The 20908-nt window shown below is 44.8% G+C and overlaps 1 protein-coding gene across 3 annotated transcripts in view; it reads left to right on the top strand.

Moving 5' to 3' along the window:
* VAC14 (VAC14 component of PIKFYVE complex) overlaps positions 1 to 20908 on the top strand; it is a 160534-nt gene that overhangs the window by 77463 nt on the left and 62163 nt on the right. For all 3 annotated transcript variants that reach the window (XM_061593755.1, XM_061593753.1, XM_061593754.1), the window contains exon 14: positions 8775 to 8907. In XM_061593755.1, the coding sequence (XP_061449739.1) occupies positions 8775 to 8907 (133 nt within the window). The remainder of the gene's footprint in view (positions 1 to 8774; positions 8908 to 20908) is intronic.

Here is a 20908-nt window from a genome sequence, read left to right as displayed (position 1 = left end):
TGGATATTAGAAATAAAATCTACTGTTTGGAATTTAACGTTATCTCTGAAGAAACCAATGAAGATATTAGAGATAAAGTTATCAATGGCTTGGATAATCTTCTGGACTGGAATGACGTGATGGAGCTTGATATAGAGAAAATCTATGGAATTAACTGCAGCCATGTGACAATGGAAAAACTCTCAAGAGATGAGCCAGTGCATTTTGTAAAAAAGAAGAACACAGATATGACTTTACAACAATATTTCAGCAACTTATTCAGAATTGATGGCAAGAAAATATTTGGGATAGAGGAAATTCCCATCAGACTCTTATTATATGACTATGGCTATGACAGCAAGGTTACTATGGAATACTGATAATGGAAGATTGGACACTGAAATTACTGGATTTAACAGGACTATTGAAGATGGAAGATGGAATTAATAGGGATAATGGAATAATGGCTATTGAAATTATTGGACCTAACAGATTTTGATGAGATGGATTAATCGATATGTTTATTTGGACTATGGTTATGACAATAAGATTATTATTATTATTAACGAGATGGATTAATCGACATGTTTATTTGGAGAAAAATTGATAGATATATTTCTTAAAGAATTGAAACCTCTCTTTGACTTTTTGTGGAAAGAATAAAGTAATGTTTATGAGATTTGATGATTAATTAAGATAACTACTGGAGGAAAGTGATTTTATAATATAATTTAAGAGACAGGATTGTTATATATTGTAGACCTACAACTGATTTGATCTGCGACAAATGGGAAGTCAACATTTTATTTTTTTGTTTAATCATTTTTGTTTTGTTTTGTTTTTTGTCTTTGAATGTTTTATGATTTTGGTTTGTATGTTTTATGAAAATTTGAATAAAAATTATTGTAAAAAAAAAGATTTATGCTGATGTCCTCAAATAGGAAATGCCTTTTTACTCCAATTTAGAGGCATCTCGATATCTTTCCTCTTCCAGTGACTCGTGGGAGGACCAGACTTCCAGGTTTCCTTTATGGCTGCATAAAACTCACTACTAAAGGACAGGCAAAATAGTGTGGGTGCACCACATCGTGTAGGGGAAAGAAGGCTTAAAGGCAGGAAAGAAGGCTTTCTTTGCTGCCTCTATTGCGTCTGCGGAGTGCTGTCCCAGGAGGCTGTTCCAGGTGGTCCGAAGCCTGGTCGGTCCAGTTGCTCAGGAACCCTTGGAACAGTCAAAGGCCTCCTGTGACCTATTAGCAAAGCACTTCGCTGATAAAATCGAACACTTACGGAGCTCGATTCCGTGCACCATGGATACAGTGGATGAACCAGAGTTGGCCAGTTGCATGCCGGTAAGTTGGGATCAGTTTCAGCTTCTCCCTTCTGAGGATGTGGACAAGGTGCTTACAACTGTGAAGCCTACCACTTGTCTAAGTGATCCTTGCCCATCGTGGCTCCTTATGAGCTGCAGAGAGAAATTGGGCGAGGGGATCAAAGCGGTGGTAAACGCATCCTTGAAAGAGGGTGTGATGCCATCAGCCTTCAAGGAGGCAATTGTAAAGCCCATCCTGAAGAAGCCCTCCTTGGATCCCCAAGTTTTTAATAACTTCCGCCCAATTTCGAATCTACCATTTTTGGGCAAGGTCATTGAGCGAGTGGAGGCCAACCAGTTGTCAGCACACTTGGATGAAACGGATTACTTGGATCCATACCAATCGGGTTTCAGGACTGGTCACGGAACTGAAACAGCCTTGGTCGCTCTGGTTGATGATTTGAGGAGGGCATTAGATAGGGGAGAATTCTCCTTTCTTGTCCTCCTCGATCTCTCAGCGGCTTTTGATACTGTCGACCACAGTATCCTTTTACATCGCCTGGAGGGATTGGGAATTGGAGGTACTGTATTGCAGTGGTTCCATTCCTTCCTCTCCGATAGGTTTCAACAGGTAGCATTGGGGGAGGAGGTTTCAGACCCTTGGCCTCTCAACTGTGGTGTGCCACAGGGCTCTATCCTCTCTCCCATGCTATTTAATATCTATATGAAGCCGCTGGGGTCAATCATTAGGAGATTTGGGCTGCAGTGTCACCAATATGCAGATGACACTCAGCTCTACCTCTCGTTTAAATCTTCACCAGAGTTGGCTGTGGAGACCTTGTCCAAGTGCCTGGAATCCGTGAGTGGATGGATGGGAAGGAACAAGCTGAAGTTGAACCCTGATAAAACCGGGGTGCTACTCATGGGGGACAAGAAAAGGTTGGGAGATGTTGACCTGAGGTTCAATGGGGTGAGTTTACCCCTGAAGGACCAGGTCCGCAGTCTTGGGGTGGTACTTGATTCCAGGCTGTCCATGGAGGCTCAGATTTCGGCAGTGTGCCGGGCAGCCTGGTATCAACTACACCTCATACGAAGGCTACAACCCTACCTTCCTGTTCATCAGCTCCCCCTGGTAGTACACGCCCTGGTCACCTCTCGTTTGGATTACTGTAATGCGCTCTACGTGGGGTTACCCTTGAAAACGGTCCGGAAACTACAACTTATACAAAATGCGGCGGCTCGACTACTTATGAACAGTCGCCGCCGGGATCACATCACACCAGTATTGTTCAATCTACACTGGCTTCCAGTTGTCTTCCGGGCCCAATTCAAGGTGTTGGTATTAACCTTTAAATCCCTATACGGTTTCGGCCCAGTTTATCTTACCAATTATGCCGCCCGACAAGATCAGCCACACGGCCTTCTCTCAATCCCGCCGACAAAAACAGCTAGATTGGCGGGTACTAGAGAGAGGGCGTTCTCAGTGGCGGCCCCCACCCTCAAACTCCCTCCCACAAGATCTACGGCACGCCTCTTCCCTGAATGTATTCCGTAAAGCTTTAAAGACCTGGTTCTTTCAACAGGCCTTTGGGATTTCCGGGGAGGGTTAATTACTGAGATTGAAATGCCTCCTACCCTGTTTTAATGTTATTGTCTGCTGCTGTATTGTTTTTATACTGTTTTTATACTGTTTTTATATTGTACCATTGTATTTTATCATATTGTGTTTTAACTGCCTTGTACGTCGCCTAGAGTGGCCATTGGCCAGATAGGCGACACAGAAATTAAATTTATTATTATTATTATTATTACGGGAAGGGTCATAGCAACTGCCTTGCATGCGGAAGGTCCCAGATTCATTCCCCAATAGCATCTTCAGGTAGGGTTAGGAGTGTCCTTGCCTGAAACCCTAGAGAGCTGCTGCCAGTCAGTGTAGGCAATATTAGATGGATCAGTGGTCTGACTCAGTATAAGGCAGCTTCCCATGTTCCGTATCAGTGTAGCTCTCCATGCCCTTTGTTAGGCAAAGTGGCAAAGCTACCCCTGCAAATCAGAACTAGGATGGTCTGAAGCAGCACAGAACATGGGTGAATTCCAAAGCCCAGCTGTCATTCTTTTTTAAACTGGGTGACTGTGATGCGTCCTTCCCTGGCTCTCCCTGTCAGGTTCCTACCTGCTCGTGGTTACTGCCTGTCTCTAGGCACCACCAGGGACTCCACCAGTCCGGACCGCACTCTCTTAGTTTACCTATCCGCTCTAGCACAGATCTCAACAGATCCCCCTGCTAGGCAACCACCAGTAACATCCCAATACTAGTATTCCCAGAGACTCTGAATACTGGTATTGTTATTCTCTTCACCGCTGCCACCATTTGTTACAGTTCCCCTTCAGCCTTGGTCATTACCTTACCCTCCCTTCTGGTCTGTGAAACCCCAGCCAAGGATCAGGCCTTTGGTAAACCAAATTAAGTATTTATTAAAGATAACAAAGCTAACAAGATTAACAAGATTTCTTCTTAAGGCACATAAGCATATGGTTTTACTCAATACTAATCCGAACTCCACCTCCCTCCTTCTTCACTCTCTCCTGGCAAACAACTCTCTAAACCCCACCAAGCAATCCACTCAGTTCTCTTCTCCCCCCCCTCTGATTCCACTCTCACTCTTCCTTTTATACATTCAGCCATTTTAAACACTCAGCCAATCATCTCGCATTCTACTGCCCATTCACTCCCCCTCTTTCACTCCACTTACCATGTATCTTCTAAACAACTAACACCATATATATATTAATATAGGAACATCACATTTCCCCCCCCCTTAAACAACAGCAGAGTATTATTCCTGTTCCAGGATTTATACGTCGCGTTAACAAATAAAAGTCTCTGTGGGGAAAATGTCTTTCTTTGTTCCTCTGTCTGGTCACGTCACTGCAGTCCCAGCCACTTGCCTGGAAAGTCCATCGGCCAGTACATAGTTCTTGCCTTTGATGAACTGGAAGTCCACTTGATAGTCCTGTAGGGCCCAGGACCACCTCTGCAGCATAGTGTTATGGTTTTTCATAGTCTGCAACCATAACAAGGCCCGATGATCCGTAGTCACTGTGAATCTTCGTCCCCACACGTATGGGCGCAACTTGTTCAGTCCCCACACGACCGCTAGGCACTCCTTCTGCACCGACGAATAGTTTTTTTCCCTCAGCGTCAGCTTGCGACTCAGGTACGCCACTGGATGTCTGGTGCCTTCTCTCTCCTGTAGCAAGACGACTCCCAGCGCCAGGTCCGACGCATCTGTAGCCACGATGAATGGTTTCTCATAGTCTGGTGCTATTAATATGGGTCCTTGGCACAAGGCTTGCTTCAGTAGATCAAAAGCCTTCTGACATTCATCCGTCCATACCACACGCTCAGAACACTTCTTCTTTGTTAATTCATGCAAGGGGTTGCTATTTCCCCAAAATTTCTCACAAACTTCCTATAAAATCCAGCCACACCCAGAAATGCCCTTACTTGTTTTTTGGTTAAGGGGATCGGCCACGCTTGTATTGCCTCCACCTTGCTCCATAAGGGGGTGATTTTCCCACTCCCCACCTTATGTCCTAAATAGATTACTTCCTTTAGTCCAAACTGGCATTTCTTAGCTTTTATTGTGAGGCCTGTTTTTCTTAAGGCCTCCAATACTGTTGTCAGGTGTTGGACATGCTCAGGCACCGACTTGCTAAAAATGGCCACGTCATCGATATAGCCACTGCAAAATCTGACATGCCTCGCAACACAATATTGATTAGCCTCTGAAATGAACTTGGTGAGTTCCTTAGTCCCATGGGTAAGGTCACAAACTCATATAACCCATCTGGTGTACTGAAGGCAGTTTTGGCTCTGGATTGCTCGTCTAGTTCCATTTGCCAAAATCCTTTACAGAGATCTAGTGTAGAGATAATGGTTGCTGCCCCCAATAACTCTAACATTGCGTCTACCCTAGGCATAGGATACGCATCTGGGACAGTAATTTTATTGATTAGCCGATAATCAATGCAAAACCTGGTCGTTCCATCTTTTTTCGGAACCAGGACAATACTTGAGGCCCAGGGACTGATGGATTCCCTGATCACTCCTAATTCCAGCATATCTTCTACCTCCTTTTTGATCTCATTCAAAACTTTCCCATTCACACGGTACGGAACAGATCTGATTGGGGCATGATCTCCAGTATCAATGGAATGTATAACTATACTGGTTCGGCCAGGTTTGTTGCTAAAGAGATTCCTATAGGTTTTCAAAACTCTCAGAATCTCTTCTTTTACTTCCTCCTCTACCTCCTCTGACCATTCCACTTGATCTACCCCTCCTTTGTCTTTGCCTTACTGTACCAAATCTGGAAGTTCAGGCCCACTTCCCTCAGGGAATAAGGTAACTTGCAACACCTTTGCATCCCTGGTATGGTAAGGCTTTAACATATTTACATGAACCACTTTGCTTTTGTTTAATTGGTCTGTGGTGCTTACATATGTCACTGTGTCAAGCCTTTCTCTGATGGTATATGGTCCTTCCCAGTTAGCCTGTAATTTGTCATGTTTCCTGGGTAAGAACGCCATAACCATATCTCCCACATCATACACATGTTCCCTGGCTGTTCTGTCATACCAGTAACGTTGCTTCTCCTGTGCTTGACTCAAATTCTTTTCCACTTCCATCATTTGTTTCACTGGTTCACATTCACCCTTTCTCTCAGCAAGCATCCACAGTCTATATAAAATCCCATTCTCACACACAACTTGATTCCTCAGTTTGTCAGTGAAAGGAATCTGTTGGGTCAGGGCTTGTTCCTTTATCTGCTTCAAACTTATATCTTTATGCAGCTCTTCCCTGAATTGCTCTGCTTCTTCCCCAGAGACCACTTGATACAGTCTGTCTCCTTCACCAGGCCTGCTAGTGGTTGCTATGGTGACCTGAGGCTGGCTAACAGATTCCACCCTGTTTGTTTCAGCCCCCCTTAATATGGCTTCTTTTTCTCTGCCAATTTGCTGTCTGGTCACTACATAGATCTTTCCTTGGGCGCCCATTACATCCCTTCCCAGTATTACTGGTTCTTGTTGCTGGGCATTAATACCAACTTTATATTGGCCCTTTCGGCCTCTCCATTCCATTTTCACTAGGGCCACAGGCAAACTCTCTGGTTGACCCCTCACTCCTTGGATAGTCACTGTTTCCTGAGGTAATATTTCTTCAGATTTTATTAAATCTGGCCTCAGTAACGTCTGAGCGGCACCAGTGTCAAGCAATGCCCAATAATTTGCCCCTTGTACACTCACTTCCTCTCTCAGACTTGAATCAAGGTCTGTTACTTCTGTCCAGTTTATCTGGCAAAACTGAACCTTTTTCGCTGTTTCTAAAGCCTTGGGCTCTGTTTTCACTGCCCTTGTCTGAGCAGGATTACTACTGGGGTTGGCAACCTCACATTGAAAACGTAGGTGCCCTGGTCTACCACATTTGTAGCATAATTTCTCCTCACTTTTACGGTACACAGATCCACTCTGGAGTGTCCTGTGCCCTTCAGATTTTAATGGAGGACTCACTCGCTGTGGTACCACATCCCTTCTGCCAGCACTATATGGTCTGGGTTTAAAATCTCTTGATGTTTTCCCCACCCAGCCAGTTCTATTGGAGGCGAAGTGATCCGCCAACTCTGCGGCCTCCTGCACAGATGTAGGGGAACGGTCTTTGACCAGGAGCCTTATTTCTGGTGGTAACTGATGGTATAATTGATCCAGTATCATGAGGCTTTTCACCTCTTCCACTGACTGAGCTTTGGCACTACTCATCCACTTTCCAAATATATCCATCAACTTTGCTCCCAGTTCCACAAAAGACCTCCCTGTCTGTATCTGGCAATTTCTGAAAAGCTTTCTAAAATAATCAGGCCCCAGTCTGAATCTTTTAAACACTGCTTCTTTGAATTCAGCATAGGTGACGGGCCTGTCTGAGGGGAAATATTGGTATACCTCAGCCAATTCCCCTTTAATCAGGTTTGATAAATACTGCATGTATTTATCTTCAGGTAGCCCCCACAACTGAGCTGCTTTTTCAAAGGTGCTGAGGTAAATTTGAGGATCTTGACCAGGCTCATAGACAGCAAAGTCCTTTGGAGTAATTTTTATTTTTGCTCCATCTCTGTCCTTTCTTGTTTCATCAGAATGAAACTTCTCTCTTTCAAATTTTAACTTTTCTACTTGTAATTCGGCATCCACTGCTCGTTGCTTCTCCCTCTCCTCAAACCCCATTCTCATTCTCTCAGTTTCCATCTTCAACTTCTCAGCTTCCAACTCTCGCTGTTTATCTTTTTCCTCAGCCTCCCTCCTCAATCTCTCAGCTTCCATCCTCAATCTCTCAGCTTCCAACTCCCTCTGCTTGTCTTTTTCCTCAGCCTCCCATCTTAACTTCTCTCTCAAGTACTCTATATAAGCGGGATTGCTTAAATATCCTTCTGGGGTCTCTCCTCTGACAGGTTGTTTTTGCTGGGCAGTTGCAAATCCTATAAGTGCTACCCTCAATTCATCTACCCCTTTACCCTCGTGAGGTAAATTGAATGTTACGCACTTCTCCACCAGCTCCTCTCTTTTCATTTTTATGTATTCAGCCATGGTGTTTGAGTTCACTCACTCTTTGCCACACACTCTTTGCCAGTCACTCTCACAAGAAATCTTGTTTTGTTATTTCTGTTTGCCACACCACTGTATCTGGATTCTCTGTTGTTCGTATCCCACTGCTACTGACACCACATGTGATGCGTCCTTCCCTGGCTCTCCCTGTCAGGTTCCTACCTGCTCGTGGTTACTGCCTGTCACTAGGCACCACCAGGGACTCCACCAGTCCGGACCGCTCTCTCTTACGGTTTGTCTCCCCGCTCTAGCACAGATCTCAACAGATCCCCCTGCTAGGCAACCACCAGTAACGTCCCAATACTAGTATTCCCAGAGACTCTGAATACTGGTATTGTTATTCTCTTCACCGCTGCCACCATTTGTTACAGTTCCCCTTCAGCCTTGGTCATTACCTTACCCTCCCTTCTGGTCTGTGAAACCCCAGCCAAGGATCAGGCCTTTGGTAAACCAAATTAAGTATTTATTACAGATAACAAAGCTAACAAGATTAACAAGATTTCTTCTTAAGGCACATAAGCATATGGTTTTACTCAATACTAATCCGAACTCCACCTCCCTCCTTCTTCACTCTCTCCTGGCAAACAACTCTCTCAAACCCCACCAAGCAATCCACTCAGTTCTCTTCTCCCCCCCTAGATTCCACTCTCACTCTTCCTTTTATACATTCAGCCATTTTAAACACTCAGCCAATCATCTCGCATTCTACTGCCCATTCACTCCCCCTCTTTCACTCCACTTACCATGTATCTTCTAAACAACTAACACTTACCATATATACATTAATATAGGAACATCACAGTGACGTCCTCCCTTGTTTTCCTTCCAGGTACCAAAGGCATGGAATGCTCTCCCTCAACACCCACTATGAACTCCTACTTCTATAAGTTCATGATCAACTTGCTCAAGAGATTCAGCAGTGAGAGGAAGCTCCTGGAGATACGGGGAGCCTTCGTCATCAGGTTAGGTGAAATCCCACCTTGAGTTGCCGCCTCCATACTTAAAACTTTGTTTATTGTCTCTGAGCATTTCCATGCATAGGTTTGGTGCCTGCATAGATTCAGCCTCAAGCACTTTGGGGGTGAGAGGGTGGCTTCCTGCTTAATTCTCTTCTCGCTGCTATTGATGTCTTCCTTTTCAGCTCCCTCAAGACATCATTCTTCCAGTGTGATGTCAAGGAAGAGACGGTCTTTGTGCCAGACACCTGCAGGGCCCTGTTTTTTACCTAGACAAGAGCTGCTTTCTCCAATCTTTTAATTTGTTATGTGGTAGCTAAGAAAGGAATAAAGTTGTCTTGTCAGACTATCTAGGTGGTTGAGGTTGATGAATAATGTGATGTTGTGAACTTGTCAGGCAGCCTCTTCCTCTTGCAGTTACTGGTGGCTGCTTTTTTTCAAGGGGCATCTGCGTGACTGGATTGGGCAAGGCTGCTTACGTGACCTGTGTCATGTACTTTTCTCAAATAATAATTTTGTTTTGGGCCTCTGTGTCGCAAAAGGTAGAGCTTTTGGCACATCAGTCCCACTTCTTTTCTTCATCTTTTCTTCTTAAAAAACGTTTAATTTGATTGCTGTTATGAACAGATACATACCAAAAGAAAACAAGGAAAACATATGATATACAAAACATTGCTGAGGCCGAGTGTGGAGATGTAAAAGGCGTAGGCAAGAGTATAAGCTCTTGAAAGACAACTGTTAGGGAAAGTAGTGGTAAGAGGGACTTGGGGAGGGGAAATTATTGTAAAAGTAATGAATGAGTGATTGAGGAATAAAGGAAAACCAAGCATTATCAGGAGGGCCACAAATACTTCCAGATGAAACTCGATTTCAGCAGGGAGAAAGGATTCAAGTTGGTGTCTGTTCATATATGTAATAAAAGTCCACCATACAACTGCAAAATCCTCCAGTTCAGCATCACCCTGCAAAACGTTTGCGTGGTGAGTTGAGCTTTTCGGCAATAACGATGTCCATGGTCTTTTCACACCTCCTATCTAAGGTGGTGGACTTCATGCCCTTGTACCCCTGAGTTATGACCAAGTGAGCAGCCACCAGAAGGAAAATAATAAGTGACTTTAAAAGAAGGTCTAGTTGCTTCCACAAAACATTGAAAGTAAACAAAGTTTAGGGCCAGGATCTCAAATATGGGCAATAACGGTTCCAATTTCTGTTAGTACAGCTGTCCAGAATATTGTAACATGCGTGCAAGACCACCGCAAGTGCCAATAAGTACCAGTTGTGCCACACATCTTCCAGCACAGTCTGTTTGAGTTTTGTATACGTGCCATCCAAACAGAGACATAATACCATCTATGTACAGTACATCTTCCACACTGCCCATTAGCGTATAAAAGATGGAAACACCTCAATTAAGTGCATAAATGGGATGCTACACCCTTAAGGCAGGCATCCGGGAGACAAAAGATTACCTCCATAAACAGTAAAGATGTTGTAGGTTGCGTTTGTGTGACAGGGCTAGTTATGAAATGGACAATTTGCTGGATTTGAAGCCAATTAATTTTAGGTGACGTCAATTTAGTGAGCTGCTGTTAGTGTGTTAAAGGGAAACTGATCATAAAAGTCTCTCAAGTGACAAAAACCAACCTGAATAAGTAGCGAAGTCAGCTGATCACAAGCTGAATATGAGCAAATAGCCACATCACACTGCATTAGCAGAAATAATAGTTTCCAAATCATGTGAAGCACTAGTTCCCCTCTGTTCAGTATTGGTTAGGCCTCATCTTGAGTACTGAGTCCAGTTCTGAACACCACATTTTAAGAAGGATGCAGACAAACTGGAACAGGTTGAGAGGAGGGCAACCAGGATGATCAGGGGACTGGAAACAAAGCCCTATGAGGAGAGACTAAAAGAACTGAACATGTTTAGCCTTGAGAAGAGAAGACTCAAGGGAGATATGCTTGCACTCTTCAAGTGCTTGAAAAGTTGTCACAGAGAGGATGGCCAGGATTTCTTCTCAATCGTCCCAGAGTGCAGGACATGAAATAATGGGTTCAAGTTCCAAGAGGCCAGAATTTGGCTGAACATGAGGAGAAACTTCCTAACTGTTAGAGCAATGTGACAATGGGAAGTGGTGGGCTTTCCAACACTGGAAGCATTTAAGAGGCAGCTGGACAGCCAACTGTCAGGTATGCTTTGGCTTGGATTCCTGCATTGAGCAGGGGGCTGGACTTGACAGCCTTATAGACCACTTCCAGCTCTAATATTCAATTATTCTGATTCTATGATGTGCCCTGTCCTATGATCAGAATAAGCTGACATAACAGAAAAGCATGAAAGTAAGCTTGAAGATGCAGAACACCCTAGCGACCCAATGTGGAGATTGAGTGTAGAGAGGTTGCTGTTAAGTGTAACCTTATGGCCAAAAATATAAATCTGTTGAGAGTCATTGCCAAATTTTCATAGTTTTAGTAGGGATGGGAATGGGGAGAACTTGAAAGAAGAAGTGGAGCAAAGCTCTCATTTTGACAGAAGATATTCAGTCCAAAAGAGAGAGATTCAAATGTCTCTAAGAAGAGAAATCCAACTTAATGTGGGATATAAATGGGAGGTAATTTAGAGTTTGAACAAATTCCTGGGAATATGGACTCATACGTATCAAAGGAATTGAAGTAAATGTTAATGTTTATTTGCCATTGAACAAATGCTGAGCATTCAGGCCAGTGTTCCAAAACAGAGACTCCAATTTTTCATACATTAGATAGAGCCCTGCTAATGATCCAAAATTGTCAATGCATGCATGAAGGTAAGGTAACACTGCAACCAGGTCAGAGAGGAGAATGCAAAAAGACTTAACAGTTGGGGATGACACACAAAGTCATAACCCTTCAAACCAGTTTTTTTTTGCGGAGAGAAATGGCAGAGGGTTCTAAGGATAAAACATATGATAATGGGGAAAGGGAGTACCTTGTTTTGTGCCATGATGGAAATAAAATGGGTCTGAGTCAATACCATTAATGCATAGTACTGCTTGAGTAGGACTGTATTGTTTAAATATGACTGTCCAAGGCATCCCCAGTATTGTACTTATGCAACAGTCTCAACAGACATGGCCACTCTAAAGAAGCAAAAGCCTTATATTCATCTAGTATCACTAGTGCTAAAGGATTACTAGAAGGCCTAGTGTGGATTATTTGAGATGTGGTGAATGAATGAGGACGTTTGTCTGGTTGGAATAAAACCAGATGGATGTTGTCCTCAATGTGTTTATTAAGTCGAGCTGCTAAGACAGCGGTAAATATTTTCTGGTCTAGATTGAGTAGAGTGATAGGACTCCATGGAAACAGGGTCCATCCTGGGTTGGGGTATCCCAACCAGTATTTAAGAATATCCCTTCCCACTATAATTTTGTTGAGGGGGGAAGACAATTGCAGAATAAAGACATCTTTTAATCTGGTCATTAGGTAATCCATCCAGACGAGGAGATCTGTGGGGTTTAAGCTGATTGATAATGGCTTCAACGTCCTCCTCAGAAAACATTTGATTAACTAACTCCCTAAAGAAGTCTGAAAAGGGGCAAATGTGAATAGAGTCTGAGGAGCAGCCAATGCGAGAAGCATCAGGATTAGCAGATGAGTAAAGAGTAGTATAATATTGTGCAAATTCCACTGCAATTCTCTCAAGTCCCAGATTTGAGGATTGGATTTGCATCGAATTCAACAACTTTTCTATTTCTTTTTTTTTTTAGAGTGTTGGTTCTTATTGCCAAATTTGTAGAACTTCTAGTTAATAATAGGTTAAGGATTTTGCAGTCTCAATGATTTCTGAAACCTCAAGGGCATGTATTTTTACTTCAAGAGTTCTAAAGACCCTGAGAGAACTGATGGATCTGTGTCATGTTTCTAAATCTGCAATTTCCATTAACAATTGAGACTTATGAGGGGCTGAGATCTTTATCTTAATGGAATCACTAGTAACAACTTCTTGGAGAATGGTCTTCATTGTATCCCAAGCAATAGGGTATACAGGACCACTGTTTACATTTAGTTAAAAATATTGTATAAGGTGTCCTTAATAGCTTGCAAAGTACTTCACTGACTAAAAGTACCATATTGGGGAGCATTTGGGATGTCAAAACACTTAAAGGAGGAAAGAACAGGGGCATGGTTAGAAACTCTAGTGGAACCCAGGTAAGAGGTTAAAGCTGCCAGGTTTCCATCAGTAAGAATATAATCCATCCAAGATAGGGATCCATGGCGAGAAGAGCCAAAAGTGTAGCCAAATTCAGAAGGATGCAATTCTAACCATGTATCCCTTAAGAGAAAAGGTAACTAGTAATTCCAAAAAGTTATGTTCCTGTGAGCATATTCAGTACCTTTACAATCTAGCCCCTCTCTATGACAGAGGTTAAAATCACCCCCAGTGATTACATCTCCCACCTGCAAATTAGAAAGAAGCTGTAAGGTTCACCAAAGGAAATGTTGTCCTTGCTTAGGGCTATAAAAAATGTAAATGTACTGCCTTCAAGTCGATTCCAACTTATGGCGACCCTATGAATATGGTTTTCATGAGGCTGAGAGGCAGTGACTGGTCCAAGGTCACCAAGTGAGCTTCATGCCTGTGTGGGGATTCGAACCTGGTCTCCCAGGTCGTAGTCCAACCACTTAACCACTACACCACACTGGCTCTCACTTGGGGCTTTATATAGAAGCAATTGTAAGCTTCTTGTCACCAAAGGTTCCCGTAATGCAGTGGTCACCAAATCAATCTATGCAGTATTCCCTGGGTATCCTTAGCTTGCTGCTTGCAACTGTAGGGTGGTGAACTCCACAACTGAAGAGTTCCCCCCCCCCTTTGAGAACTGCTGGGGCATTCATACATCGCTTGGATTCCTTTGCCTCATGAAGATTTGGTCATTCAAAAGCCACTCACATGAAGGGGCTAGATCAGTAAATGATTCCCTCCCATAGGATGGCAACCCTTTCTAGGTGTCTTCCCCTCCATTGTCCTGAGACAGTAACGTACCCCATCTGCAGTCTTTGGCTCTGAAATAGCCTCTCCATGGCGGCTGCTCCATGTGGCAAAATGCTTTTGTGTCTCGGTGTGCTGCGTGGCCTGGCCCACTGTGCATGTTGGGTGTGTCTCTGTGCCTGCTATCCTGGGAACTGGTTACATGCATGCATCTCACCACAGGGTGAAGCTCATGCTTCAGGCGACTCTGGCATGTGGTGGCTTTAGCTAGAGAATGGTCATGAGCGCTCCAAGGCTCATCTTCATCACACTTTCATGTTCTGAAGAGGCACAGTTTCAACCATGTTCTAACAGTATTCCTGTGTGCATTTACTGTTGTGCTGTCATCTGCTCCAGAGACATACAGCCGTGGTACCTGGAGCCAGTGGGAATTGTAGTCCAAAGTATCTGGAGGGCACCAGGTTGGCAAAGGCTGCTTTATTGTTCTCATTTAAACTTATTCAGCTTTACAGCAAAGCTAGGGGAGAAAGCAGAGTCTCAAACTCTTCAATAAATTGTGATACGATTGCAGCCAGGCAGCTTTGAACTCTGCTTCTGTGATGGGATGCAGGCTCATCTGAGACAAAATGATGCCGGCTGATTGCCCTCTTTTCCCAGAGCCCTCGTACCCACCTCTTTGCTTTGGGGAAAGGAGGAGCCAATGAGTGGCCATCTGTTGTTCATAAGTGTCTTTTAGTCCAGTGAACTCTACACAGTGGAGCATGTGAGTGGATTTTTAGGCCTTGTGTTTCCTGTGTGTTGAGAAGCCACAGACCTCTTTTCAGCTACCTGATTTTTGATTACATATTCCCAAATGAGAAAGTGAAGGCTTCTGTTCAGGCCAGGAGCCCACAGACGTTGGCACTGTACATTGCCTCTCTGTGTCAAGCAGAAAAAGCTTCTCTTAAATCTCCCCAGCTGTAGCTTAGAGACAGCTGAGTTGGCAAGACTCATTCTGGGCAAGTGGATCAGAGCAAGGGAGAGCCCTCTCATCATACGAGAGTGGATCACTGGGAGAACATTTTTTTAATTGTGTATGTTTATTTTTATCAATGTATAAAAATGATCTTTTCCAATTTTTGTTGTTGTTATGTGCCTTCAAGTTGATCATGACTTATGGCGACCCTATGAATCAGTGACGTCAAAGAGCATCTGTCATGAACCACTCTGTTCAGATCTTGTAAGTTCAGGTCTGTGGCTTCCTTTATGGAATCAATCCATCTCTTGTTTGGCCTTCCTCTTTTTCTACTCCCTTCAGTTTTTTCCATCATGATGGTCTTTTCTAGTGAATCATGTCTTCTCATGATGTGTCCAAAGTATGATAACCTCAGTTTCATCATTTTAGTTTCTAGTGATAGTTCTGGTTTAATTTGTTCTAACACCCAATTATTTATTTTTTTCGCAGTCCATGGTATGCCCAAAGCTCTCCTCCAATACCACATTTCAAATGAGTTGATTTTTCTCTTACCAGCTTTTTCCCAAGTAGTGCTTTTCCAAGTAGAGCGCGCAAAAAGCGAAGCCCATTTCCCCAGGAAAACCACATTTTATAAGTCTCATTGTGACAAGGGGGGAGGGAGAGGCACATGAGTAAGAAGAGGTGGATGGGAGCTTGTTGCCTTCCTCTGTGCCTCAAACTGATTGAGAGATGCATTGAGGGGGCACCTGATCAGTCTGGTCTGTCAGTCGTCTCCTTGGAGGTTCTTGGAGTGTTGAGAGCCATGAGAAAATGGATTTCCTTCTTGACACATTTCTTTCTTAAAGATCCTGAAGGAAAATTCTGGGGTTTGGCCACAAAATAGAAATCCCAAATGGTTCTGTAGCCCACAAAGCATTTCAGGCTTATTTCTAGGTCAGGCCAGTGGAGTTTTCAAGCCAGCCTCCCCTCCTTTCTTGCACATTTTTTCTTTTGAGTAGCTCTTATAACTGCACTTACGTAAGAGTCATTCGGATGCACAGCAGCCTACTCTGCTGCCATTGACCATTTGGCTTGCAAGGCTGGTGGCAATCCAAGCATTACTGGGCTGTAGTTGGAACTTTGGTTCATTTTTAATTGCTTTGCAATGAGAGACACAAAGAGCTCACCCTTCTGTGCAGTAATGTGAAGGTTGCCCTTGTTTCTCAATTGGCGTGTTCTGAACATGAATGGGTGTTCTTGTTTGCTGTTATCTTCAGCATGTCCATGCTTAGGGATTGTGCTCGTGTACCGCCCACCCCGCTGCATGACGGACTCCCTGGCCGAGGTGCTGGAGGTGGTCTCAGATGTGCAGGTGCAATCCCCAAACTTGCTGGTGCTGGGGGATTTCAACGTACATGCTGAGGCCACCCTCACAGGGGCACCTTGGGATTTCATGGAAACCATGGCTTCCTGGAAACTGCACCTTATTCCCACGGGGCCCACCCATGTAGCTGGTCATGCACTTGACCTTGTATTTGTCTCGGGAGAGGAGTGATCTGAAAATGGGGGCTACATCTCTTACCCCCTTGTCATGGTCAGATCACTACTTGGTGAGGGTAGACCTTTCGATGCCACACATCCTCCGTGGGGGTAAAGGACCCACTAGGATGGTCCACCCCAGGCGGTTGATGGATCCTGAAGGATTCCTGAATGCACTTGGGGACTTTATGGAGACTGCAGACGGGCACTTGGTCGAGACCCTGGTGGAGGAGTGGAGTAAGGCGATCACCAGGGCATTAGACCGGGTGGCTCCGAAATGCCCTGTCCCCCTGAACAGAGCTCAGACAGCACTGTGGTATACTCCACGGTTGCGAACTCTGAGGCGGGAGGTGAGATGGCTAGAGTGCCAGTGGCGGCAATGACGATCGGACACGGGTTAGAGCGGCTGCAGCAGCCTACCATGTGACAATAAGGGCAACAAAAAAGGGTTTTTATGCTGCCTCTATTACGTCCGCAGAGTGCTGTCCCGGCTGTTCCAAGTGGTCCAAAGCCTGGTCAGTCCAGTTGCTTCGGAACCTGTGGAACATTCTAAGACCTCCTGTGATGAGTTTGCAAAGCACTTTGCAGATAAAATCGATCGTCTAAAGCAGCCTTTCCCAACCAGTGTGCCTCCAGATGTTGTTGGACCACAACTCCCATCAGCGTCAGCTAGCATTGCCAATGGTCAGGAAGATGGGAGTTGTGGTCCAACAACATATAGAGGCACACTGGTTGGGAAAGGCTGGTCTAAAGAGTGCAATTCCGCACGCTATGGATACAGTGAGCGAGCCAGAGTCGGCCAGTGGTTCTCCGGTGGTGTGGGATCGGTTCCAGCTTCTTCCTTCTGATGAAGTGAACAGGGTGTTTTCAACCTTAAGGCCAACCACCTGCTTACACGACCCTTGCCCATCATGGCTCATTATGTGCTGCAAGGACAGTCTGGGCGAGGGGATCAAGGCGGTGGTAAATGCGTCCTTGGACGAGGGCATAATGCCATCAGCCCTCAAGGAGGCAATAATAAAACCAATTTTAAAGAAGCCCTCCTTAGATCCCCAAGATTTGAACAACTTTCGCCCAATCTCAAACTTGCCATTCTTGGGCAAGGTGGTTGAGCGGGTGGTGGCGAAGCAGTTGCAAGTGCAATGGGAGGAAGCGGATTGTCTGGATCCATTTCAGTCGGGTTTCAGGCCTGGACATGTGACTGAAACAGCCTTGGTTGCTTTGGTGGATGATATGAGGAGAGTGTTGGATAGGGGTGAATGCACCTTCCTCGTTCTCCTGAACCTCTCAGCGGCTTTTGATACCGTTGACCACGGTATCCTTCTGGATCGCCTGGAGGGGTTAGGCATAGGGGGCACTGTATTGCAGTGGTTCCATTCCTTCCTCTCTGATATGCACCAAAGAGTAGCACTGGGGGATGAGGTTTCGGACCCTTGGCCTCTCAATTGTGGGGTGCCACAGGGCTCAATCCTCTCCCCGATGTTATTTAACATCTGGGCTGCAGTGTCACCAATATGTGGATGACACTCAGCTCTATCTCTCGTTTAAATCTTCACCAGAGTTGGCTGTGGAGACCTTGTCCAAGTGCCTGGAATCCGTGAGTAGATGGATGGGAAGGAACAAGCTGAAGTTGAACCCTGATAAGACCGAGGTGCTGCTCGTGGGGGACAAGAGAAGGTTGGGAGATGTTGACCTGAGGTTCAGTGGGGTGAGTTTACCCCTGAAAGACCAGGTCCGCAGCCTTGGGGTGGTACTTGATTCCAGGCTGTCCATGGAGGCTCAGATTTCGGCAGTGAGCCAGGCAGCCTGGTATCAACTACACCTCATACGAAGGCTACAACCCTACCTTCCTGTTCATCAGCTCCCCCTGGTAGTACACGCCCTGGTCACCTCTCGTTTGGATTACTGTAATGCGCTCTACGTGGGGTTACCCTTGAAAACGGTCCGGAAACTACAACTTATACAAAATGCGGCGGCTCAAATACTTATGAACAGTCGCCGCCGGGATCACATCACACCAGTATTGTTCAATCTACACTGGCTTCCAGTTGTCTTCCGGGCCCAATTCAAGGTGTTGGTATTAACCTTTAAATCCCTATACGGTTTCGGCCCAGTTTATCTTACCAATTATGCCGCCCGACAAGATCAGCCACACAGGGCCTTCTCTCAATCCCGCCGACAAAAACAGCTAGATTGGCGGGTACTAGAGAGAGGGCGTTCTCAGTGGCGGCCCCCACCCTCAAACTCCCTCCCACAAGATCTCCGGCACGCCTCTTCCCTAAATGTATTCCGTAAAGCTTTAAAGACCTGGCTCTTTCAACAGGCCTTTGGGATTTCCGGGGAGGGTTAATTACTGAGATTGAAATGCCTCCTACCCTGTTTTAATGTTATTGTCTGCTGCTGTATTGTTTTTATACTGTTTTTATATTGTACCATTGTATTTTATCATATTGTGTTTTAACTGCCTTGTACGTCGCCTAGAGTGGCCATTGGCCAGATAGGCGACACAGAAATTAAATGTATTATTATTATTATTATTATTACGGGAAGGGTCATAGCAACTGCCTTTGGGATTTCCGGGGAGGGTTAATTGTTATGACTGAAATGCCTCTTACCCTGCGTTAGTGCTGTTGTTGCTGCTGTATTGTTTTTATTGTATTATTGTATTTTATCACATTGTGTTTTAACTGTTTTGTACGTCGCCTAGAGTGGCCATCGGCCAGATAGGCAACACAGAAATTAAATCATTATTATTATTATTAAATTATTATTATTAACATCTATATAAAGCCGCTGGGGGCAATCATCAGGAGATTTGGGCTGCAATGTCATCAGTATGCTGATGACACGCAGCTCTATCTCTCATTTAAATCTTCACCGAGGTTGGCTGTAGAAACCCTATCCAAGTGTCTGGAATCGGTGAGTGGCTGGATGGGAAGGAATAAGCTGAAGCTGAACCTTGACAAAACTGAGGTACTGTTCATGTGAGACAAGGGAAGGTTAGGGGCTTTGGACCTGGTGCTCAATGGGGTACAATTGCCCCTGAAAGACCAGGGTCATTCTTGACTCGCAACCGTCCATGGAAGCTCAGGTTTCGGCTGTGAGCCGGGCAGCGCTGTATCAACTCCATCTGATCGGAGGCTACACCCCTACCTTCCCAATCATCTGCTCCCATTGGTGGTACATACCCTGGTCTCCTCTCGCCTAGACTACTGTAATGCGCTCTACGTGGGGCTACCCAAAAACGGTCCAGAAGCTGCAACTGGTACAGAATGCGGCGGCGTGCCTGATTAAAGGCAGCTGCCGGCGAGATCATATCACTCCAGTGCTAAAAGAGTTGCACTGGTTACCAGTTGCTTACCGGGCCCCATTCAAGGTGATGGTTTTGACCTTTAAATCCCTATATGGTTTTGGCCCAGTCTATCTAAAGGAGCGCCTCCAGCATCATCAGCTGTGCCCAACAAGATCAGCCTCAAAAGATTTTCTCTCCATCCCATCAGTCAAAACAGCCAAACTGGTGAGGACTAGAGAGAGGACTTTTTCAGTTGTGGCCCCCACCCTGTGGAACTCCCTCCCAAATGATCTCCACCATGCCCGTTCCATGATGAGTTTCTGCCAGGCCTTGAAGACCTGGCTCTTCAGGCAGGCTTTTGGGGTTGGCTAGATTTTACCTTCATTGTTTTTAGATTTTTAATGTCTAGGTATTGTATGCCTATTTTGTACGTCGCCCAGAGTGGCTGGACAGCCAGCCAGATGGGCGACTAATAAATTCAATAAATAAATAAATAAATAATTATTAAGATGGGAAGCCATGGACCAATGTTTGTATTGGTTTCCCAATACCTCTCCCTAGTTAATCTTGTTGAGCCTCTAGCGGTTGCGCTGCATCCCTTTCCCTGATGTTAAGTAGTCTCCTCATTTCTAATGTTTGTCTCTAATGTTTCAAAATGGTCTCAAGAGATACCTTGGAGAGAGAATTAAAGAGGAGGATTGCCATCCTCTGTTCCACCTTTATGCCACTTGTTCTGAGTTTGCAAGATGTTCTGCCTGGAGAGAAATGCTGTGCTTTCCCATTGATTGTCTGATCAAACTCCTGGTTACCAACATGGTGGAGTTTGGCCAGCATTTTGAAGAGAGAAAAGTGTTATATCCGGTTCTAGTTGCCTGTTCTGACTATGGGATCAGTAACTGTCAACTCTAGGAATAGAAAGGCTTCAGCCAGATCGTGAGATAAGAGGACCAGCTCTCTTATGAAAAGGTTGCTGGATAAGAACAGGAAACGGAGAACAGGAATTCAATAGACCATAAGGAAGGAAGAAGGGGATTCCCCCAAGGACCTGTACTGGGAGTCACCAGTGGTGTTCAAGTTATTCATAAATGATCTAGAGTTTGGGGTGAGCAGTGGAGTGGCCAGGTTTGTTGATGACACCAAATGATTCTAAGTGTAAATAAATCAGTGGAGGAGGGCTGAAAAGAGCCCCAAAAGGGTGAATGGGCAACAAAATGGCAAATTCAATTCAGTGTAAGTAAGTAGAAAAAGTAATGTACCCTAGGATGACAAAATA

Source organism: Rhineura floridana, chromosome 13 (assembly GCF_030035675.1).
Source record: "Rhineura floridana isolate rRhiFlo1 chromosome 13, rRhiFlo1.hap2, whole genome shotgun sequence".
Taxonomy (NCBI): Eukaryota; Metazoa; Chordata; class Lepidosauria; order Squamata; family Rhineuridae; genus Rhineura; species Rhineura floridana.
The sequence above is the reverse complement of the archived record's forward strand: the minus strand, read 5'-3'. Positions and strand labels throughout refer to the sequence as shown.